Source organism: Taudactylus pleione, unplaced genomic scaffold (assembly GCF_031769625.1).
Source record: "Taudactylus pleione unplaced genomic scaffold, aTauple2 ptg000075l, whole genome shotgun sequence".
Taxonomy (NCBI): domain Eukaryota; kingdom Metazoa; phylum Chordata; class Amphibia; order Anura; family Myobatrachidae; genus Taudactylus; species Taudactylus pleione.
In genome coordinates this window covers 768,999-793,699 of record NW_028284477.1, presented here as the reverse complement: position 1 = coordinate 793,699, position 24,701 = coordinate 768,999, and the positions used below count along the sequence as shown (strand labels likewise).

General features: G+C 45.0%; 1 protein-coding gene across 5 annotated transcripts in view; it reads left to right on the top strand.

Moving 5' to 3' along the window:
* The window catches only part of TBK1 (TANK binding kinase 1), a 111,159-nt gene that overhangs the window by 31,147 nt on the left and 55,311 nt on the right, over positions 1 to 24,701 (top strand). For all 5 annotated transcript variants that reach the window (XM_088467786.1, XM_088467788.1, XM_088467787.1 and 2 more), the window contains exons 4-7: positions 10,545 to 10,674; positions 17,374 to 17,555; positions 18,040 to 18,200; positions 18,963 to 19,073. In XM_088467786.1, coding sequence (XP_088323912.1) covers positions 10,545 to 10,674; positions 17,374 to 17,555; positions 18,040 to 18,200; positions 18,963 to 19,073 — 584 coding nt within the window. The remainder of the gene's footprint in view (positions 1 to 10,544; positions 10,675 to 17,373; positions 17,556 to 18,039; positions 18,201 to 18,962; positions 19,074 to 24,701) is intronic.

The window sequence follows — 24,701 nt, the reverse complement described above, 5'->3', positions numbered from 1 at the left end:
AAGTCTGAGAGGATGGGGAGCAGGGAAAGTGGACAGACCAAGAAAGTGCCCTACCAATATATTGGAGCTTCGGTTAGTGCACAGAGCAGTCATGTTGGCACAGAACCTTCTACAAGGCAGGCCTGTCCAGGTTCAGTCCGACAATGCAACAACAGTGGCCTACATAAATCGTCAAGGAGGTACACGAAGTCCAGCAGCCATGGAAGAAGTGGCAAGGATTCTGCTATGGGCAGAAGGCCATCTTCCAGCAATATCTGCGATATTCATCCCACAAGTCCTCAACTGGGAAGCGGGTTTCCTAATTCGCCAGGACATGCATGACTGTGAATGGGCTCTTCATCCGGAGGTATTTCAAATGCTGGTGGACAGGTGAGGGATACCAGACGTAGACCTTATGGCATGACGTCACAACCACAAGGTCCCCAGGTACGGGTCCAGCACGAGGGACCCCTCAGCAGCCTTCATGGACGCTCTGGCGGGGAAATGGAATTCCAGGTTGGCATACCGGTTTCTTCCAATCTCCCTTCTCTCAAGGGTCGCCAGAAAATTCAAACAGGAAGCCGGCAGGATGATACTAATAGCTCCTGCCTGGCCCAGGAGGCATTGGTTTGCGGATCTGTCATGTCTTTGTGTAGGCAATTAATTTCACTGTCTCTGCGACAGGACATGTTAATGCAGGGTTCTTGTCTATACCAGAATTTACCTCGGCTGGCTTTGACAGCTTGGCTCTTGAGTGTTCCATCTTAAAGGCCAAGGGGTTTTCTCCTTCAGTGATACAAACGATGCTGAGAGCAAGGAAGCCTGCTTCAGCTTGTATCTATCACAGGATTTGGCGGTCATTTTTTCTGTGGTGTTACAACAAGAGATATGACCCTAAGATATTCAAGGTATCAAGAGTACTTGGTTTTCTCCAGGTGGGACTAGACTTAGGTCTTCGCCTGGCTACCTTGAGAGTCCAAGTGTCGGCTTTGACAGTTTGGTTCCAGCGTAACATTACCCCTCTGTGGGATGTTAGATCATTCTTCGACTGCAATCTCCATTTCTCTCACCGGTGGCACTGTGGGATTTATCTCTGCTTCTCAGGGCACTGCAGGCGCATCCCTTTCAACCCTTTGATAGGGTGGACTTGAGATGGCTGACAGCCAAGACTTTGTTTCTCCTCGCCATCTATTCAGCTTGCAGAGTTTCTGACTTGGCAGCGTTGTCATGTCATTTTCCATATTTGGTGTTTCATCAGAATAGAGCTGTCCTCCGGACCAAGGCGGGCTGCCTCCCGAAGGTGGTATAACGGTTTCACATAAATAAGGAAATTGTAGTCCCAGCCTTTAAGTCTTCAGACCTGTCTACAGGTGAAGCTTCCTTGGATGTGGTTCGAGCCCTTCGTATTTATGTGGATCGGACCAAGTCAATCAGGAAATCGGTTCACTCTTTGTGTTATATGGTTTTCACAAAAGAGGTTGGCCAGCAAACAAACAAACCTTGTCTTGCCGGCTTCGTATGACCATTTCTCAGGTATATTCACAGGTTGATCTCCCTGTTGCTAACCAGGTGACAGCACATTCCACTTGGTCTGTCGGACCATCGTGGGCGGTAAGACAGGATGCCTCTGCTGAACAGCTTTGCAAGGCAGGTACTTGGTCTTCCGTGAGTACGTGCATCAAGTTCTATGCATTTGATACGTACGCCTCCCAGCATGCTTCCTTTGGGCAGCGGATTCTCCTATTTGCTCAGGAGCATCCCCACCCTTAAGGGAACTGCTATAGGACGTCCCAAGGTAGTTCCAGTGGACCTTATGGAAGAAGAAGAAATATAAAATTATGGTATAACATACCTTTTGATTCTTTTTCTTCAAGGTCCACAGGGCACCCACCCTGAAACACCTGGCCTCAGATGGAATTGTTCTTAAACTTTGTATCACAGATTCCCTCTTCATTTGATGAGTGTATTCTTGTGAAATGTTTCTTCTCCACTCTCCGTCTCTTGCCGCGAGGCCTGGTCACGAACTGAATGCCTGTGGCTGGGGGCGGGGTATATAGGGGGGAGGACCAGTGTATGCTGGGAGCTCCAAAGCTTTGCTGTTTGGTGCATTGGATGCTATCCAACTAAATATCCCAAGGTAGTTCCTGTGGACCCTATGGACCTCGAAGAAAAAGAATTATCAAAAGGTATGTTATACCATAATTCTATATTTATCGTCTAGCATACCTAATATACACTCTACCGGAGTGTGAACAGACTGAGAAATACTATAAAAAAAGATATCACCAAGTGTGTCCAGGAGGCGCTGCTACGAATGTAAAATAGAAATTCTTGATTCAAATGTCTCTCGGTATATCCATCCACCAGAATTTCTTTATTCCCCGGATAATCACCTCAGAGAACAAACAAACAAAATCATAGTGTAATATTTAAAGTACTGGTGAACTAATTCAAATAATTATGATGTTCAATTACCCCAAGAATTGGTCTACCAGTTAAAGTAGACAATCAGGCGCTGTCAAGGATAATCCTTACGGCATACACTGCAATCTCCTGAAATTGCTTCCAAAGTTCAGGGTTCCACAACCATCCCACAGGATATACAAAGCATAAAGAAAAGCTCCAGTAGTGCATTAACGTTTATTTATAAAGACACCATACAACATAAAATTCAAGTCAAGGTGGACCCTTACCAGGTGTAATGGTCTACTAGCGTGACAAAGTAGACAAATCTCACTTTTGAAACATGTGTGAAAAAAGCCCGGGCGTCCCCAATAGTCACCAACCATCCACCAGGTAAGGTCCAGAGAATGTCCAAATCACCTCTTTTCCAACGCGTTTCGATACATGAAAGTGTGTATCTTTCTCAAGGCATAAGGTAAGAGGTAAAAAAGACCCGCTTATATACAGCTTCTGATTACATTCACAATAACACCTAATACCAGACATAGAATTGCTAATTGCTAAAATCCCATAATAAAAACCAAAACTCCAGTCCGTAATCGGTCCCACCGCATGTTCCTCACAATCCCATCAGAGATTGGCAGGTGTGCATCCATGTGTTCTCATTTGAAGAATTACTGGTATCCAGGAACAGAACGCGTCCGAGCATTTCCGGTGTTCACCGGAAGTTCGTCCGCGTATCCTCTGATCGACTTCTCCATCCGGAAGTCACCTGACATTGCGGCGGGTACTAATGACGTCTTCCCACGCCTGATTGTCTACTTTAACTGGTAGACCAATTCTTGGGGTAATTGAACATCATAATTATTTGAATTAGTTCACCAGTACTTTAAATATTACACTATGATTTTATTGTTTGTTCTCTGAGGTGATTATCCGGGGAATAAAGAAATTCTGGTGGATGGATATACCGAGAGACATTTGAATCAAGAATTTCTATTTTACATTAGTAGGAGCGCCTCCTGGACACACTTGGTGATATCTTTTTTATTGTATTCATTGTAAAGTGTATGGTGACACTTTTTTTAATTTAAGGAGCCTGAGGGGCTGCTAATTGCGCACGTGTTATTTTCTAAATTTCTTTGTTTAGACTGAGAAATACTGGTTGAAGCTATCACACAAATCACCTTATCCCAAAAACTCTTAACCTGCGGGCATGTCCACAAAAGATGCCAAAAGGTACCCAGAGCATGCCCACACTGGGGACATTTAGCATCAGTTGGACCCCAAATTTTAGGAGACGTTCAGTGGTGAGATAAGTTCTATGAATTATAAACAGTTGGATCAGTTGGAACCTAATGGATGCAGGGGATTCCCTTGGACTTCCTGAGGCTACTGACCAATAGTCATCACACATCGGACCCACATCTTCTTGCCATTTTGTGTTAAGGCGAGGAAGATTAGAAGAGTGATGAACCGCCATTATATATGAGTATATAGATGAGTTTTTAGAAGTGGAGATGTTGCCCATAGCAACCAATCAGATTCTAGCTATTATATTCTAGAAGGTGCTAGTTAAATGTTAAGTAGAATCTGATTGGTAAACATCACCACTTCTAAAAACTCTCACTTTAGTAAATTTACCCCAAAGACTGGTTTCTCTCCCACATTAGCTACACCACTGCTGTGTTGTTTGGGTTAAATAGATGATGAAGTAGTGTACAGATATATACTAAGCAATATATTGTTAACATGTGTGCTTTGGCTAAGGTATGTATAGCGGAATCAGTATGATATGCCGGTAGATCAATTGCCGACGGTTCAAATTCCGATGCTGGAATCCCTATTCTGATGTCTTTGGGGTGGTGTCGTCTGTATATCGACGTCCGGGATTGAACGTATACCCTGTATAGCACGGACGTGGATGGCCTCTACAGGTCCAGATTTTAATGCCTGGCTGTCCTTGGTTTATACCACTGTTGAACATGAGAAACGTGTTTATATGTGGTAAAGCCAAGAAGAAGTTTGATCGCATATGGGGTAGATGGCTTAACTCAAGTTATGCACGAGCGTTGCCTCAGAACTGATTTATACTGCGTAACTTACGCTGGCCCCTGGGATATTGTAGAATGTTATATTATGGGAAGTTTTATGCTAATTAGAATAATATTTCTAATGGGTAAGAGGTGGATCCACTGAACTTTATTTTATTCATGTATAACCTCTGTAAATTCTTTATATCTGTATAGTGTGGTTTGTATTTGTTATAGGTGTATTCAATTATTTATTTATTTTTCCTTTAGTGGCATATGCTATTATATTGCTATGGTCTTTAATATGTTTATGGGATATATTATATTTTTATGTAGACAGATGCATTGCTATATTTCTTCTTCAGGTCCATAGGGCTCCACAGGGAGACCTTGGGGTGTAGGTGGTGGATGAGGACACCGGGCACCACGCAGTTAAAGCTTTAGCTCCCAGGATGCACCAGTCCATCCCCCTATACCCTGCATCCGAGCCAGAGGCACCTCATTTTCGTTGGTGGCCATCCGGAGTCGGTCATCATTAACGCGGGGGGCTGCTTAGGCAGCCCTAAAGCTTTTAATTTTATGATTTCATTATTTTATCTTTTACTACTTAGAGCGCGCAGTAGCAAACTGTCCATAGGACGTCTGCGCTGCTGCTCCATCACCTCTCCGGCGCAGCGACGCCAGTTCAGGCTGGGGATCTCGGCGGGCATCCCGGGGTCAGTGCTAGCCAGGCCCTGTGGGAGGATCCATACTGCAGCCGGACGATAAGGGGACAGGTAAGCCGGGTCACCGCTTGTGGTGACCCACGTGTTTGCAGTCATACCTCCGGTCTCAGGGGACAGACCGGATGTGCCGAGTGTGGATGCAGGCTCCAGCCACTGCGATCCACTAGACCACCAGGGACAAACGGTGCGGGAACCAGTATCCGGGAGGGTAAACAATCTGCTAGGGGAGGTCCGCTTCCCCGTTAAAGCGGACCCATCACTCAGCTTAGGGTACCGTTCCACTGAGGTCTCGCTTCCCTGAGCTGCTCTCCTCCAACCAAGGCCCACTCCAAGGTCTCCGGCGGCCTTTTTCTCTAAGGCACAGCCGCAGCACTCTCAGGGATATGCAGGGTCCTCCTATATACCTCTCCCTGGAGCCAGTGTATGTAGCACCTTAACCTACCTGTGTAGTTGATTGTAGTGTCAGTTTGCAGTTATGTTATTTCTGCATTGTTTATGACTGATGCTAGCGCTGCCTGTCTGTTTTCTATTCTACTGTCCGCATATATCTTTCCCCTTTTTTTCTGACTTTGCCCCAACATACAGGTGTATTCAGGGGTTTTCCTGTACCTCGCATATATAGAACTAAGTATTTGTGAGGTTTGTCACATACAGTTGGTCGTTGCACTGTGCCATATTTGGGCTGCATGCTCCTACAGCTTACCCAAGCATAAGAGAGGACCAGTATATTGCATTCATACTAGTATCCTACATACACGGTGGTTGCATTATACCCAGGGCCATATTGTGTACCATATTACTCTGCAGCTATGTGTAGCAAAGGCAAGAGTAACAAACAGGCATCTGCATCCATACTGCTATCATGCAAATTATGTGCTGCAGGCTTAAGTGAGGAGGATTTGATACAAGATGGGTTATGTAGTAAGTGTTATACTCCATCAGGCCCATCAAACAACCCAGCGCCTGTACAAGAGCCCCCCCGTGGCTTCATTTTCTCAGGTTCTGGCCACTATTGTGGACCGCCTGGCGGTTCTGGCTGTCATTCCCCCTATGGGGTTGCCACAACAGGTTCAGGCGACTGATGTACTTCCTGTGCCCCCACCATAGGTAGACGTACTTTCTAACTCTCTGCGCAGAGTCTAATGGCTACATCTAATGTCTTTCAAACCATGTTGCAAGGTGAGAAGCCCTTACCCAGTAAGCCCTCTAAGCGTTTTGTGTTATCGTCACAGTCCACGCAACTCTCAGATTCTGAATTATTATCTGAGGAGGCAGAAGATGCTGATCTCTCTAACCCTGACTCCCCTCTGCAGAAGGATGATAGTCGGTCAAAAAATTAATATTCCTGCCTCTGTACGAGCTGTCAGATCCATCTTATTAATAGAAGTTGAGGAGTCAGCCCCTAAATCCAAGCATCCTCTGTTTAAACGACAGAAAGTGGCTTCAGCAGAATTCCAAACACAGGACCAAGCAGACCTGGAATACCAGACGCCCTACTTCAAAACCCGAAGATAAACCCTCAGCCTGACAGGACGGGCCTCCCTCTGGGGGATCCCAGAGTGGGAGGCAGACTTCTTCAGTTCGCCCAGTGCTGGTGTCAAACCACCATGGATGCTTGGGTAAGAGAAGTGGTCTTTCACGGGTACGCCCTCTCATTTCTCAGACGGCCTTCCCACCAGTTTTTCTACACAGGCCCTCCTTTAGACCTGAACAAGGCCTTACAAATCCAGAACGCCATACAGTTCTTGCTGCAAGCAGGGGTAATTGTGCCAGTCCCACTATCTCAGCAACTGGTTATTATTTTTCTTGTTCAGAAGCCGAATGGGTCTCATTGGCCTATCCTCAACCTCAAATCCTTGAACAAATTCCTAGGGGTACCCAGGTTCCTGATGGAAACCTTACGCTCCATCATCCTAGCTATGGAGCCTGGGGACTTCATGGTATCTCTGGATATTCAGAAAGCGTACCTACATGTACCTATTGCGCCCTCACATCAGCGATATCTCCGGTTTGCTATACTACAGCAACACTTCCAATTTCAGTCTCTGCCCTTTAGACTATCCACAGCTACACGGGTGTTTACCAAAATTATGGCTATCATGGTGGCTCACCTACGTGGTCAGGGTGTCCGACTGTTACCATATCTGGACGACCTCCTGCTCCTAGCATGATCCCCAGAAGTGCTTCTCTGCCATCTGTAGTTAACCATTGCTTTCCTGAACAAGCACGGATGGTTAATCAACTGGAAAAAGTCCTCCCTGAATCCCTCACAGAGAATGATTCATCTAGGAGCCCTGCTGGACTCTCAGGATCAGAGAATCTTTCTGACATCAGATATCCACACTTCAACTACGAGTGCGCAGATGTCGACCCACTCAGCATTGCAGGTTCTGGGATCCATGGTGTCCACCTTTGACATGGTGGAATATGCTCGGTTCCATTCCAGGCCTTTGCAAAGGCTGATCCTCGCCAGGTGGAATGTGTTACCCCATAGAGCTCTCTCCAGAGGTGCGTCTGTCTCTATCTTGGTAGCTGCAGACACTCTCATTTAACCAAGGGTCGCCCCTTTTGGATCCCGGACTGGGTAATCCTAACAACGGATGCCAGTCTCCAGGGCTGGGGCATAGTGACCGGTCCGCACCTCTTTCAGGGTCGTTGGACATCGGTCGAATCAACCCTGCCAATCAACATATTGGAACTTCGAGCTGTCTATAGGGCCCTCAACCTGGCCCAGCACATACTTCACGGAAAACCTGTACAGGTTCAGTCCGACAATGCCACAACAGTGGCTTACATCAACTATCAAGGAGGTACTCGAAGTCAGGATGCAATGACAGAAGTGTCCAGCATTCTGACATGGGCCGAGTGTCACATTCCAGCAGTATTCATTCCTGGAGTTCTCAATTGGGAAGCAGACTTCCTCAGCCGTCACGACGTGCATCCTGGGGAATGGTCTCTTCACCAAGAGGTGTATCAACTCCTAGTGAACAGATGGGGCCTCCCAGAGGGGGACCTCATGGCCTCCCGACACAATCACAAACTGCCTGTGTATGGGTCCAGAACAAGAGATGCTGAGGCAACCTTTTGTAGATGCAGTCAGTGAAGTGGATCTTCCAGTTTGCATACCTCTTCCCTCCAGTCTCGCTTCTTCCTCGAGTTCTTCGGAAGTTCAAACAAGACTGAGTCACTGTCCTGCTTGTGGATCCAGCTTGGCCCAGACATCATTGGTACACAGATCTTCGGAGTCTCTCCATCGACACTACGTTCCAGCTACCTCAACGACTGCACCTGTTGTCTCAGGGTCCTTGCCTTTACCCATATCTGGGTCATCTGTCTTTGAAGGCGTGGTTCTTGAGACATCCCTCCTGAGGTCCAAAGGTTTCTCTAGCGCTGTAGTCAAAACTATGCTCAGAGCGCGTAAGCCAGCCTCTGCTCGGATCTGCCACAGAGTGTGGCATACATATTTCCAGTGGTGTAGTACCAGAAGCTACGACCCCCAGGTGTTTAGGATTTCCAGAGTGCTGGCCTTCCTTCAAGCTGGATTGGACCTTTTGACTCCGCCTGGCCTCACTGAAAGTACATGTCTCTGCTCTGTCCATTTGGTTCCAGCGTGGACTTGCTCCACTACCGGGCATCAACACTTTCTTCGAAGTAGTCCTCCGGATTCAACCTCCCTTTGTCCCTCCAGTTGCTCCTTTGGATTTGTCAGTAGTTCTTCGTGCCCTCCATGATCCTCCATTTGAACTCCTGGATTCTGTGGAACTGAAGTGGTTAACAGCAAAGACTCTTTTTCTTCTGGCTATAGCATCAGAGTTAGGGGTGCTCTCCTGTCTCTCCCCATTTCTAATTTTCCACCAGGACAGGGCAGTACTTGGGACTCGCCCTGGGTTCTTCCAAAACTTGTTACTAGTTTCCACATTAATGAGGAAATTGTAGTCCCTGCCATTCATTCACCAGACCTCTCGGCAGGTGAGGCCTCCTTGGATGTGGTCCGTGCCCCCAGGATATATGTGGACCGTACCAGTTCCCTTCGGAAATCAGACTCCTTGTTTGTGCTCTGATTTCACAAGAAGGGATGGCCAGCCAACAAACAAACATTGGCTACATGGCTTCGTATGACTATCTCACAGGCTTCCTTGCATGCAGGCCTTCCTGTACCAGCTATTGTTACTGCTCATTCTACTCATTCTGTGGGTCCTTCGTGGGCAGCTCGTCATGGTACCTCAGCTGAGCAGCTTTGTAAGGCGGCTACGTGGTCCTCTGTCCATACATTTCTGACGTTCTATGCCTTCGATACCTTCTCCTCTCAGGATACTTCCTTTGGGCACCGGATTCTCCTCTCAGCGCGGGAGCATCCCCTCCTTTAAAGGACTGCTTTGGGACATCCCTAAGGTCTCCCTCTGGACCCTGAAGAAGAAAATGAAAGTTATGGTAAAACCTACCTTTTGTTAACTCTTTCTTCGAAGTCCATAGGGTCCACAGGGCACCCGCCATGACGTTCCTGGCTTCTCATGGGCTATGTTTCTGGTCACCGGTTTCCCGTCACCTTCTACGTGAGAGTGTGATTCTTGTGTGTACCAGTCTTCCTTCTCTCTTCTCCTCCGGCCTTTGGCTTGTCACGAACTGAGTTGCCTCTGGCTCGTGGGTGGGGTATAGGGGGGATGGACTGTGCATCTTGGGAGCTAAAGCTTTAACTGCGTGGTGCCTGGTGTCCTCATCCACCACCTACACCCCAAGGTGTCTCTGTGGATCCTATGGACTTCGAAGAAAGAGAGTTGACAAAAGTTTTACCATAACACTCATTTTTACTCTTTCATTATTATCAGCAGTTTCTTTATGAATGGATTTTTTGAACAATTTTATAATTTGTATTGATATGTTTTGATGTTCATTGAATTTAATTTTTGTTATTTGTTTTCTAATACAATTATTTTTATATAGAGTACCCAATGTAATAATGCACCATGGCATATCTGCAACTATTGTATCACCTTATTTTATTTTGTTCAGGATTTATATATTGTATTTTTCTTTTTTTTCTGTAAAGTTGAAATTTTCAATAAAAATGACTACATTTAAAAAGAAAATTACAGGAGATATGTGCACCTTCAGTTTAATCCCCCTGTATTTAAAACAGACAATGCTCAAAATGCCAGCATGTCGAACACCCAGTCTCTTATTCCACTAAACCTAAGTCACTCCAGTGTGAAAAACTCAATGATTAATGTAAAAAAATTGTTACTCCCTCAAATAACAGTCCTATCAATTCCTAAAAACTTTGCACATATTACAATTTTTGAACAGACAATGTTATCACTGTGATCTAAAATGGCATGCAATTCTTTTTTTAATGGGATAGTTTATTTTTTTGGTGTGTAAACTGTTTTGTACTTCTGTATTCTAGATGTCAAGTAGACATAAGGTGCTGGTTATGGAGTTCTGCCCTTGTGCAAGTTTGTACTCCGTGCTGGAAGAACCTTCAAATGCATATGGGTTACCAGAATCTGAGTTTCTTATTGTGTCTCGCGATGTAGGTATGTTATCCTTGTCAATAAACTAATAGCAGACACATCTCTTCTGTCTTGTCGAGAAATGTCTAGTAGCCTTTCACATAGAATTACCGAAACGCTGTTCTACCGAAATGCTTACTTATTACTTGAGATAAATATAACCACATTTGTTCAGGAACTTAGTCTACTTTGCTAATATAACACCTGTCCCATATCTAACCTATGGTTGCATGTTGTAGCAAAGTATATCTTACTAATAGCTTTTTGCACAGATTTTTGATATGCAGGGGCCTATGTGTGCACCGTCGTGTGCCTGGCCTACACCTATTATTGTGTCACAAACCCGATCCCTCACATGGAGCGACAGTCCCTGACGTGGAAGTAGAGCAGCCAGCAGCTTTTTACCTGTGAAGCTGGCAGGTGCCAATCTTGCACATCAGTAATCTGCTGAGAGTGCGACATTGGGCTATAATATAACAGCACAGTGCCACCCACCTAGCCTGGCAGAGGAGCAAAAGATGCTACAGTACCACCCCTAACTCTTTACACACAAAATAAGAAGCAGGTGGAGCAGGTCAGCACCCTAGTAGGGTGTGCCTCTGCCAGCCCTGGCTGTACTTTGTACACAGAGCATTCTGTCGTTTCTGCAGTTATGTTATACATGGCAATATAGTTTCACTTCTGCCTCCACTCTGTTAAAGTTGATCTTTGTCACTCCATTAGTCCAGTTTCTTTGCTGAAGAAAGAATATGAATTTGCTATACTTGTCGTGCAGGGAAATGACTCCTACTGTGCCTAGTGAGAAATCCTGAATGGCTGAGTGCTATTTTCTGTTATGATGATTTATTTTTTTTTTTTTAAATGTTCACTAGGTAGTTGTTGCTTAAAAATAAAACTGGTTTTAAAGAGATTTTTTTTTTTTTTTTAAATAACAGTTTAAAACGAGCACTGTCGTCTGAATACAGCATGAGACTAAAGCGCAGCTGATATTATTTTTTTTTAAAAGAGAATGGAATTTCCCCGTGGACGTTGCCTCCGAACTGCACATGTTGCAAATACTTTAAGTCAGGGGTGGGGAACCTTTTTTCTGCCGAGGACCATTTTGATATATATAACATTATTCGCGGGCCCGGTACCGGCCATACCTCCTCCGTGTGACATCACACAGCGGCGGTCCACAATTGCCGATGATTACAGCAATGCCTGGAGCATCCTGAGGATGCTCCTGGGAGCTGTAAGGGCAGCGGTGTGACCATCTGAAGTGTCCTACGGATGCTCCAAGCGGCACTGCGGCATAGATTCTTAGTGTTAACTCTAGCTCCGGCGGCAGGCAGGGCGCCGGAGCTAGAGAGGGCAACCTTATGAGTGCGCGCCCGAAAAGGGGGCGTGGTCATGAAAAGGGGGCGTGTCTATAAGACGCGTCCCCTTTTCGTCATACTTTGGGGCGTGCCCGGCGCTTACGGACTTGCCGGGCAGCCCCCAAGTGCTACAGAAAGGGAGAATAGATGCCGGGCGCATGCGCCCGGCGTCTATTCTCCGGCGGTGACCGGGACACCGCATGTTTCTCCACCCGCGGGACACTGCAGGCTGTGAGGGCAGGGTGCTTTTTGCCCTCCTCCTGGAGGGCAGGGTGCTTTTTGCCCTCCTCCTGGAGGGCAGGGTGCTTTTTGCCCTCCAGAAGGAGGGCAGGGCGCCGCGCCCCGCTAAAACAGCCTAGCGGGAACGCTAGATTCTGGCTTCTGAGTGCCATTCTAGGCACCTTGATAGCCAGATGATGCTAGCAGAAAAAAAATCTCAGAGGCCAGACCAAATGATTTCGTGGGCCTTATACGGCCCCCATGCCTGAGGTTCCCCACCCCTGCTTTAAGTTATAATGGGCGTACTTTTACTTGTCAGATGCATGTATGGTTTCATGTAGAGCGGTGTAACTGTAACACAAAATGAAAGTCTCAATTCCTTTCTGCTTTACTGTACTCTTAGTTATTTTTTATCTCTTTATTAAGCTATAAAAGATATACACTATAAGCAATATAACAGGTATAAAGCAATAAAATATGCCATTGTTTGCAAGTAGGTACAGGAAATAGAGCAGTGACCAGGGAAATGGCAAAATACTATACAGACAAAACCGCTAATCCTGTAAGGCATGAACTAGTGGCCATGATACTAAGAGGAATTTATATCACTAGATGCATTGTAAACAATGAAAGAAAGGGGCTAAGAAAATAAAAATGAAGTATGGAAAAAGATCTGATCTGAAAAGGGTGCGGGTTGGGTTCTGTCCTTCAATAAAGCATTCACAGCATGTGATAGATAAATATAAATACAAGATATATAACCACAGATGACTTTCTGAGCCCTCATAATTAAAATCGCTAACAAAGACCAGGTGAAATTGTTTGCAAGGAGGGTGTTGCAATAATTGAGGTGAATAAAAAGTAGTGGTTCTGGATCTATAAACTATTGTACTTGGAAGATCGAGTTAAGAAAGGAAATGATCTTATGCCAGTATGTGACTATCTTTGGACAGAGCCATACATTGTTTATAAAGGTTGCTTTCTTAACTTTGTCCCGTTTCACCCACAACCAAATGTTTTGTCAGAACCTGTGCAGTGTAAGCCCTGTTAAGGATTCATAGTATGGTCTGTAGGGGATGTAGTTAATTTGCCGGCGTTTGGAAAGCCGTCCGTCAAAATCCCGACGCGTAAATACCGAAGTGGTGTGAGATGCTGACGTCTAAATCCCGGCATCCCGAACAATATTACAGTGGGTAAGTATAGGATGACGCCCTGGGGGCTAGGTTTAGGCACCACGGGGGGGGGGGGGGGGGTTTAGCGTTAGGCCTGGGCGGGGGAGGTTAGGTTTAGGCACCACGGGGGGGAGGGGGGTTAAGGTTAGGTATCATCTTTAGGCACTCAAGGGGGAGGGTTAGGTTTAGGCACTAACGGGGAGGGTTAGGGTGCAGGAAGGAAGGGTTAGGGGGTGAAGGGGGTAGGGTTAGTGTACTTACGGAGCCCCCGTTGGCATGCTGACAATCAGGATGCCGTCGTCGAGTGGAGAAGTCTCCTTTACCACGTGGACCACAGTCTAGTCCATATGTGGTCATCATCAAGAATTTAAATAATGGATCTTACACAGAGTTGAACAATAGAAAGACAGCAGGGACTCTAGACATTCAGTCTGTAGCAAGGACCTAGAGTGGGGAAATTATATTTTGGTGAAAACATAGTAATACACTTGCAGGCATATATGGAAATGAGAGTTTGGTAAAGAGAATCTGTCCCAGAGCTGCTGTTAGCTGTTTATAGGGGAAATAGTCGGCATCCAGGCACTCAGGATGCCAGCAGTCAGAATCCTGGCACCGGAATCTCGACCGATGGCATTCCGATGGTAAGTATTAAGGTTAGATGGAGGGTCAATGGTTAGGCACTAGGGAGAGGGTTAGGGTTGGGCTGCAGGTGGGATGGGGGGAAGGGTTAGGCTGTGGGAAAGGTGGGCTAGAGGGAGGGTTAGGGTACTTGCCTGCAGGCGTCGGGATTATAACTGTTGGTATGCTGCTGTCGGTACTCTGACTGCCAGCATCCCGACCGCCGGGATCCCGTACCTAACCAGTTTATAGTACCCCCACTATACATTATCCCTTTAGCCTTCTACACATAGAACACCATATTAGGGCCGAATTCAATCAAGTGTGCTAACACTGGTAAATGCAATTTAACGTTGCAGGGCCGAAATTTATCCCTATTCAATGATTATGTGCGTTAAGTCACATTACCGCTCCATATGATTTAACGCGTCTTTGTGTTCACAGATCCTGAGCAGGTGAATAGTTGGGAAAAATCCCTATTTTAAGGTAAAAATGTTGGGACTTGGTTCAGAGCCCCTGGGACCTCTTCTAATTAGGCACTTAGATGTTTTTAGTTAGCATAGTTTGGCCAATAATACCATGTCATTTTGGGGATGATATTCTGCAAAATACAGAATGGGTTTAATGATGGGGGTGCTATATTGATGAGACAGTTGTTCTTAAGCTTGCAGGTCGGAGGTACAGGTGTTTTTTTTAACAAATTTTTAAAAGTGGCTTATAATTGCACAAAATCAACTAGGAGACATTTTTTGCAACCCAAATTCATCTAGAGCATTTATTTACTGAAAAACACTTGCTGCCTATCATTTTTTCACTGTTTCTTAAAAAAATGCAAATATTATCCATTTGACACCTTTTAAGACACCCAAATACTTTGCTTTCGGACCACTAATAGACTTCAATACTGTTATCCAAAGTTAGTTTGCACTTTTTTGGGGTACAGGCAAATTTCCCAATTTTTCTCCACACTTAACGCGGCTAACATCATAGATATACCACGCAACTGCCGGGATAAGCCTTTTGCAATTGAATTGCTCATTAAGCTGTAGCACCCCTACGCAAGGTGATCAAAATTACCGTGATAAGATCTTACTGCAGCTAATTGCAATCCCCCCAGTATTAGTATGGGTCATATTAAAGTCAGTGTTGCTCCACAAGGTAAATATTTGGCGTATCCTCCATCTCTATTGTATTTCTTACAAATCTTCTACCAGGCTGCATAGTTGTCACAAAGGAAAATATGGTCATGTAGATGTGGAGGAATTGTTTTTGGTAGATGAAGAGCTGCTGTCTGTCAGTAAAGTTCTGTGGTCACACAAGATCCAAAAGAAAAGGAAACAGGATGGCCTTGGAGAAAGCTAAAATGTTCAAAAATGTTTAAAACGCAATGTGTGGTGCAAACCTAACACTGCCTCTCCTCAGTGAAGTATGTGGATGGCAGCATCTTGTTGTGGGGATGCTTTTCCTCAGAGGGAACTTGGGGATATTGTTAAATCTGAAGGACCAATGGTTGGTGCAAAACACAGGAAGATGCTGCAAGACAACCTGCTTCAGTCTGTTAGAAAACGAAAGCTTGGGAGAAAGTTCACCTTTCAGTAGGACAAGAATGCCAAGGCCAAAAAACACTTTCATGGTTAAATAACAAATTGTGAATGTTTTACAATGGCCAAGTCAAAGTCCATAACTCAATCCAAAAAAGCACTCTGTCCTCAGGACCCCAAACAGCAGGGCTGTAGCTAGGGTAGTGCGGCCGGTGCCATTGCACAGGGCAGCACAGGTCAGGGGGGCTGTTTGGGCCTGTCAAATCTCTGTTTATTATCCTTCTCACTCTTCCCTGGCCCTTCCCCATGAGGCTATTCCCCTTTTTTGGGTGCATTGTGTCACTTTGAAAAACGAGGGGGGCACCAATGCTCTTTCTGGCACAGGGCACCAAAAAGTCTAGTAACGGCTCTGCCAAACAGTGCATGTTTTTCAGGGCTCCTAGAAATAATTAGCTCCACCGGGAGATGTTTTAAAATGTGTCAGTGAGTAATGACTACACCTGTGCACCTGCTGGGTGACCTGGTAAACGTGACCTGTGTGGGGTCCTGAGGACCGACTTTGAGAACCACTGCAATAAAGAATCTGTGGGGCTATATGAAAAATGCACTTAAGCATAATCCAAATAACCTGAACAACCTGGAGCAAACCTGCAAAAACGAATGGGCATAAATTGCTCTTAAACAGTGTGCAGACCTGGTACAAACTTACACCAACAGACTCCTTGCTGTTAGTGCAGCAAAAGGTTGTTCTACCAAGTAATAGTCTGCAGCATGGGCATAACTACCATAGGTGCAAAGGGTGCAGCTGCTATGGGGCCCAGAGCTTTGGGGGGTCTATCTTTCTTGTCAATGTTACATTTGTTATATACATTTTTCACCATTGGGAGGTACCTAGGGGCCCTTGCAAACTTTTGCTATGGGGCTTTCAAATACCTAGTTACGCCCCTGGTCTGCAGGGTTTGAATGCTTGTGCCAGAAGGATTTTTCAGTTTTTATTTATTTAAAAAAAAATCTGCAGGCAAATAATACACTATTAATTAGAAAATGTTCTTGAAGAGCTTACTGGTTCGCAATAAAACACTGTGGGGAACAATCTGTGTAAAGGGGCCTATCCATTAGCAGATCTTTCTGAAAGACAAAAGATTTATCTTTTGAAAATTCCTGGGGCTGCTTTGACAGATATCTGTCATGTACATGACAAATTTTTGCAAACGATGAACGATATTGCATGACATCATTCTGGGAGTGTATTTTTTTTAATGTTTCTATTCTTTTTCATAAAAAATCGTTTGTCGTTTACTGCGACAGATATTTTTAATATCTGTCAGCGATAAACGATAATTGACCAACATGTTGGAGAGACAAAAGACCCAATTTGTCGGCCGCGGGAGTGCGCATTTTTATCGTTCAGAGTCTATCCATTAGCAGATAAATTGAATGACTGAACGATAAATCGTTCATCGTTCAAATTTATCTGCTAATGGATTGGCCCCTTAAGTGTCATTTGTTATGCAGACAAATCTGTTGAATACTTTTGCAAGCCGCTGTACTATATATATATATATATATATATATATATATATATATATATATATATAAATATATATATATATATATATATATATATATATATATAACATAAACATTTCTCTATACTGTATTACAGAGAAATCAGTCCATGATTATTTTAATGTAATGTATAGTAAGTGTTAATCCATCAATGTGAAGTTACTGTGTAAAACCTGTACATGACTTTTGTTCGTCGCTGTTTTTAATTCCTTTCATACAGACAAATTTACTTTTTTCTTTCCCTAGTGGCAGGAATGAACCACCTCCGAGAAAATGGGATCATTCACAGAGATATCAAGCCTGGAAATATCATGCGAGTGGTTGGTGAAGATGGGCAGTCAGTGTACAAGCTGACAGACTTTGGTGCAGCCAGGGAATTAGAGGATGATGAACAGTTTGTTTCTCTCTATGGCACTGAAGAATATTTGGTAATTGATGTGTTTGATGTGCTGTGATGAATGACTTACCAGAAGTACACCGTATAACAGTTTATAGGTTTTATAATAGTTTTGAAAACAAGAGTTGACACCAGATACAAACTGCATCCGTCTTATTTGCACATACACTGCCTCATATTTGGACACATTTGGTTGTAGATCAGAAAATATAACCTATTTTTAAAAGGTATAAATAGAGGTTAAGGAGGAACACAAGGAAGCTATCACTACTTGAAGGCCACTGGCTGTTTCAGCCTATTCCTACAATTTTGATTAACAGGTAAAATACAAAGTATTTTATGTTTTTGAATGAGAAAAACCTTCGCATGATGCTACTGTATGAGTCCCTCTGCAGCTGTAATGTATGTCTACGGGCACCAAACTCTGCAGTGCTTGTAGTTTGAATATTCATTAGTTCATAGCATATCACTGGAAGAATGTATATAAGCTTATTTAATGATGCATTTTCTTTAAGCACCCAGACATGTATGAGCGTGCTGTGCTTCGGAAAGAACACCAGAAGAAGTATGGTGCCACTGTGGATTTGTGGAGCATCGGGGTGACATTCTATCATGCTGCCACTGGCAGTCTTCCCTTTAGACCTTTTGAGGGACCACGCAGAAACAAAGAAGTCATGTATGTTGTTCTATTAATTATTTACAGTCTTTACAATTAAGTTTGCTTTGATTTACTAGTTTATAAATGTTGTAAAATATTGGAGACTTAACGTGTGGGACAGCATTTCCACTTTAAAATCTTTTACTCTACTGTATTATTTCTGTGGGTGTCTTTCCCCCGATATACATCATATGGATGGCCACCATATGGCTCTGCTTTAGAATAGTAGCAGTGGGGTCACGGTAGGGTTCCTTTTTAGTGAATTCAGCATTTGATTGGAAAGGAGCCATGGTCATCTAACCAAGTCTCCATCATAGCATGTTCAATCTCTAGGATGGCTTCAGTCCTCCAGCTATTAAAACTCCCTTCTCTGAAACGGCACTATTGTCCAGCTTTTTGTCAGTTTTGGTGCTGGGATCGTAGTGGAAGCCTGCCAACAAATAAATGCGATGGGGAAAAGGTTACTAATGAACATACCCATTTAGCGCCGTAATTATTGTCTATTTCGTATCTCAGTGTTATGTACTAATGAACAGGGTTGGCATCTGTGGACAACACTCTGTATACTTTTTATAAGAAATAATTGTGTCTTATCTATAGTTTTCTTATAAATTGGAAATATTTCATGTAAAAAACAGGATTATTTTGTGTTTAAATATGTATGCAGAAGTCTTTTCTCATATTTGCATACCGGGCTATATTAATCAGAGAGTTGGCTTACCCTACATCTATTGAGAGAGTGAAGTTCTTATCATAAAGTGTATTTTGTTTTTTATACAGGTACAAAATAATTACTGGGAAACCTTCTGGTGCAATATCTGGTGTACAGAGAGCTGAAAATGGCCCAATAGAATGGAATTGGGACTTGCCCCTTAGCTGCAATTTGTCCTTGTAAGTATATAATCTATTCTATTATTATTATTATTATTATTATAATTCAGGTATCAGTTTGTTTGTTTGTAACACATTCAATTATGTTTTTTCTTCAGGGGCAATAGGGCTCCACAGGGAGACATTGGGATGTAGGTGGGACCTGGAGGACTGGACACCAGCAGCAAAGCTCTTCAGTCCCAGGATGCTTCGGTCCTTCCCCCCCTATACCCCGCCCACAGCCTGAGGGCACTTTAGTTTTGTTGGCGTCCGGCATCACTATTTTATAACAGGGGGCTGCATTAAGCAGCCCGAGCTTTTATTTTAGGATTTATTTTATTTTCTTCTTTTACTATAACGGGTTTCCAGCACCAGACTGTTCTCCGGACATCTGTGCTGCCGCCCCCTCGCCCCTCCGTGACGCCTTGACACCAAGCCTGTGCTAGGTACTCCCGGCGGGACTCCGACGGGGGAAGGGGGGCCAGCTAGCAGACTGCAGCCTGGTAAGGTGGAACCCACTTCACGGGGATCCCGCGGTTTAGTGCAGTCTTGCCTTCAGCCTCAGGAGGCACTGATGTGGACACTGGCTCGCCCATTTCTCCACTAGACCCATTTCTCCACTAGGACACTGGCTCGCCCATTTCTCCACTGGCTCGCCCATTTCTCCACTAGACCACTAGGCAACATTATACTGGCTCAGAGGCACATTATTATGGCAAGGGGACCCGGTAGTTAATGTCAGCCAGGTGAACAGGCGCTCTCCCTGCAGCCCCTCCAGAAGTGGATCTCATTGCCTCAAGACACCACCACAAACTTTCAGTTTATGAAGCTAGAACAAAGGGTCCAGACGAGGCCTTCATAGACGCCTTGTCGGTAAAATGGAACTTCCAGTTGACATATCTTTTCCCTCCAATATCCTTGCTTCTTCAAGTGCTTCGGAAGTTCAGACAGAAGGGGGGTATAGTCCTGTTAATAGCTGCGGCTTGGCCCAGACGTCAAGGCTCTCCATAGACGTTCCTCTTCAGCTTCCTCTACGAGTAGACCTGTTGTCTCAGGGTCCATGTCTACATCCGGACCTGGTCAGTCTGTCTTTAACGGTGTGGCTATTGAAACATCCCTCCTAACGGCTAAGGGTTTCTTCAGCTCTGTGATCCATGCCATGCTCCGAGCACGTAAACCGACCTGAGCCAGGAGCTACCACAGAATATGGCATACATATTGCCAATGGTGTGCTCCAAGAAACCATGACTCTCAAGTTTTTAAAGTTTCTCGTATTCTTGTCTTTCTTCAGGCTGGACTAGACCTAGGCGTCCACCTAGCATCTCTCAAGGTGCAGGTCTCTGCTTTGTCTATCTGGTTTCAGTGCAGAATTGCTTCTATAACGGATTTTCACACGGTATGCAGTCAGGAAGCCGATGATCGAAATGCCGACCACCGGCTTCTCGACTGTCATAACCCGGCAAGGTACTAATGATAGGCATCGAAATCCCAACGGTCGGCATACCAAATGACGGTAAGCCGGGCGGCAACAGCGGACAGGCGCAGGGGGGGAGGGTTAGGTTAGGGTATACAATCGGGAAGCCGGCTGCCCGACTGTCATATCCCGGCGAGGGATGAAATGCCGGGCGTCTAGATGTAGACGCCTGACACTTCCCCGACGCCGGGCGCCGCGAGTTAGGTTTAGGGCACCCGTGGGGGACTTAGGGTTAGGCACCCCCCCCCGGGATGGTTAGGGTTAGGCTAGGGGGAGAGAGGGTTAGGGTTAGGCACCTCCGGGGGGGACTTAGGGTTAGGCACCCCCACGGGGGACTTAGGTTTAGGCAGCGGGGAAGGGGGTGTTGGGGTTAGGCACTTGGGGGGCAGGTTAGGGTTAGGCACCCCTAAGGAGGGTTAGGGGGTTAGGTTAGAGAATACTTACCTATCCACGATCGGGATTTCCAGTACTGTTGTGCTTCCGCTGCTGGAAACTCTGCTGTCGTCGGCCAGGCGCTGCCGGGAGTCGAACTGCCGGCCATGCGGCCGGCGGGATTTCATACCGATTCCTAGATTAAGGGCCCCTGGGGGGGACTTAGGGTTAGGCACCCCCCCGGGAGGGTTAGGTTTGGGGTGCGGGGAGGGGAGGTTAGGGTTAGGCACTCCTAGGGGAGGGTTGGGGGGGGGGAGGTTAGGGGTAGGTTAGATACTTACCCTGTCAGGATCTGGTCCTTTTTAGTATCCAATGTCTGTATTGCATGCCTATTCTGTTCACACCTTTATGCAAGGTGTTCTACGTATACACCTCCCTTTGTCCCTCCTGTGGCTCCATGGAATTTGTCAGTGGTGCTCAGAGCACTTCAGGAACCTCCATTCGAACCCCTGGAATCAGTGGATGTCAAATGGCTCACTGCAAAGAGTCTGTCTCTTCTGGCTATAGCTTTCATGTCGCTCCCCCCTTTTTAATATTTCATCAGGACAGGGCTGTTCTTCGAACACGCCCAGGCTTCCTTCCCAAGGTGGTTTCTCTCTTCCACCTGAATGAGGAAATTGTGGTTCCAGCCTTTAATTCACCAGACCTCTCCGCAGGTGAGACCTCTTTGGATGCGGTCCGTGCTCTGAAGATTTACGTGGACCGTACTACTTCCATCAGGAAATCGGACTCCCTCTTTGTCCTATATGGATTTCCTAAGAAGGGATGGCAGTTGACAAACAGACTCTGGAAAGATAGATTCGCATGACTATCTCACAGGCTTACCTGTAGACTTGCCTTCCTACAGTATTTGCTCATTTTACTCGATCTGTGGGTCCCTTGTGAGCAGCCCGTCGTGGCGCCTCAGCTGAAGAGCTATGCAAGGTGGCCACCTGGTCTTCTATTCACACCTTTCTTAGGTTTTATGCCTTTGATACATTTGCCTCTCAGGTGCTTCCTTCGGGCGTAGGGTTCTCCTATCACCTCAGGAGCGTTCCCAACCTTGAACAACTGCTTTGGGACTTCCCCAGTGTCTCCTTGTGGACCCTGAAGAAGAATATGAGAGTTATGGTAAAACTTACCTTCGTTAACTCTTTCTTCGAAGTCCATAGGGTCCACAGTGCTGCTGCACCTGTCTTCTATGGGCTTCTCGTCTTGGTCTGTTTTTCCCTTTTCTGTGAGTGTGTGATTCCTCAGTGTACCAGTCTGCCTTCTCTCCTGTTGTGCTCCTGCCTTGGGCTTGTTAACAAAACTGAAGTGCCCTCAGGCTGTGTGCTGGGTATACCGGAGCATCCTGGGATTGAAAAGCTTTGCTGTTGGTGTCCAGTCCTCACACGTACACCCCAATGTCTCCCTGTGGACCCTATGGACTTCGAAGAAAGAGAGTTAATGAAGGTAAGTTTTACCATAACACACTCCTTTTTTTGTTTGTATTCTTTGGCAAGATTCAGTCCAAGGCGCATATTTATTGCTACCCGCAAATACTAAGGATGCCGTAGATTTTTGTACAGGGGAAGCAGCAGATATCTACCCCAATCCACAGTTTTCAATCGCAAAACATCTCCCATAGGTTTCTATAAGGGATGCTAAAATGACAACTTTACCAAGCTCTGAAATTCCAAGACTAATGGCTCTATTCCACAATATTTGTTGGGAGAGGGATCCGTAAGATCCTGCCCCAGAAATAGCTGCTTTTACATGCTTAGGCTGATGACAGTGTATGCGCAGTGATACGATCGGCCCATGAACCAGGAAGTAAAGTGATCGTGTTACCAATCACATTGCAGTGACGGGCTTCGGTAGGAGCCCCTGTCGCTCCATTTGTTTAATGGTACATTGGAGCAATACCTCATTTGTTATTGTCACAATAAGCAGTGATAAGAAATTATAATTATCGGATCCAAGTCCCAATAATTAATATACCCCTTAATGTAACTTGTAGTGTTGGTGGAACAACTGGATGTCTTGCTCAATGAGCCAGCCACCCTGATGGGTGTTATACAGGCACCAATATTACTTTCCTGCTTAGCTGAGATGTGTTTAATTCACAGCTCAGTGAATATACTGTAGCAGCGGCATCTCTACGACACTAAATGCCCTCTACCTCCATGCTCTTGTGCCTGCAGTGCAGTTTAGGATGCCGTCCCCAGTCTGATTGGCAGGGAACACAGTTAGATGGTCACTGTGATCCTAGCTTAAGAGTAACAGCGCAGAGCAGCATTAGCTGCAGGGGTGGACTCCAGTTTTCTAATCACGCCGCTGCCGAAGGTAAGAAGTTGGCATGGAGGGTTGACAGGTTTGTGTGTATGGGTGGGGGCAGTGGAGAATAGATGAGGGATACTCCCGCCACCATGGAGCATTGCTATACCACTGGATTTAGTTCTAGATTGCTTTTTAATTAGAGATATTTAGCAGCTCTTCAAAATGTACCCTTATCCGGTTAACAAGCCGCATGACTCTTTGACGTCACTCATTTCTAGTAAATTGATCTGTTCTTATGAATATTGTAATATTGTACATTTTGGATGTCCTCTGCAGTGTTTTTTCTTTCTGTATGTGGCCTGTGCATCCCTGTATGGCTTTTATCCTTTCTTAATATCCGTGTGTGGTGTTGCGCTAATAACTCCCAATTTTCTTACATAAAAATAGCTTGACATGACCGAAAAAAAACCAAGATGCCAATATACTATATTAAATACAAATATTTTTTTTATATATAAACCTACATCAAGAAAATTCATGCACTATACATGGTCTCGCAATACAAATAATGTCACCATTGGTAATAATAAAAAATATATACAGTCAGGTGCATAAATATTGGGACATTGACAGAATTTTCATATTTTGGCCTCTATTCACCACCACAATGGCTTTGAAATGAAACAAACAAGATGGGCTTTAACTGCAGACTTTCAGATTTAATTTGAGGGTAATTACATCCAAATCAGGTGAACGGTGTAGGAATTACAACGGTTTTTTTATGTGCCTCCCACTTTTTAAGGGGCCAAAAGTAATGGGACTATCAACTCAAAAGCTATTTCATGATCAGGTGTGGGCTATTCCCTCGTTATTTCATTATCAATTAAGCAGGTAAAAGGTCTGGAGTTGATTCTAGATGTGACATTTGCATTTGGAATCAATTGCTGTTGACTCTCAATATGAGATCCAAAGAGCTGTCACTATCAGTAAAGCAAGCCGTCATTAGGCTGAAAATCAAAACAAACCCATCAGAGAGATGGCAAAACATTAGGTGTGGCCAAATCAACTCTTTGGAACACTCTTAAAAAGAGAGAACGCACCGGAGAGCTCAGCAACACCAAAAGACCCGGAAGACCACGGAAAACAACTGTGGTGGATGACAGAAGAATTATTTCCCTGGTGAAGAAAAACCCCTTCACAACAATCAAGAACACTCTCCAGGAGGTAGGTGTATATGTGTAAAAGTCAACAATCAAGAGAAGACTTCACAAGAGTGAATATCATCACCACAAGATGTAAGCCACAAAAACAGGCAGACCAGATTAGAGTTTGCCAAACAACATCTAAAAAAGCCATTACAGTTCTGGAACAACATCCTATGGACAGATGAGACAAAGATCAACTTGTACCAGAGTGATGGGAAGAGAAGAGTATGGAGAAGGAAAGGAACTGCTCATGATCCAAAACATACCACCTCATCAGTGAAGCATGGTAGTGGTAGT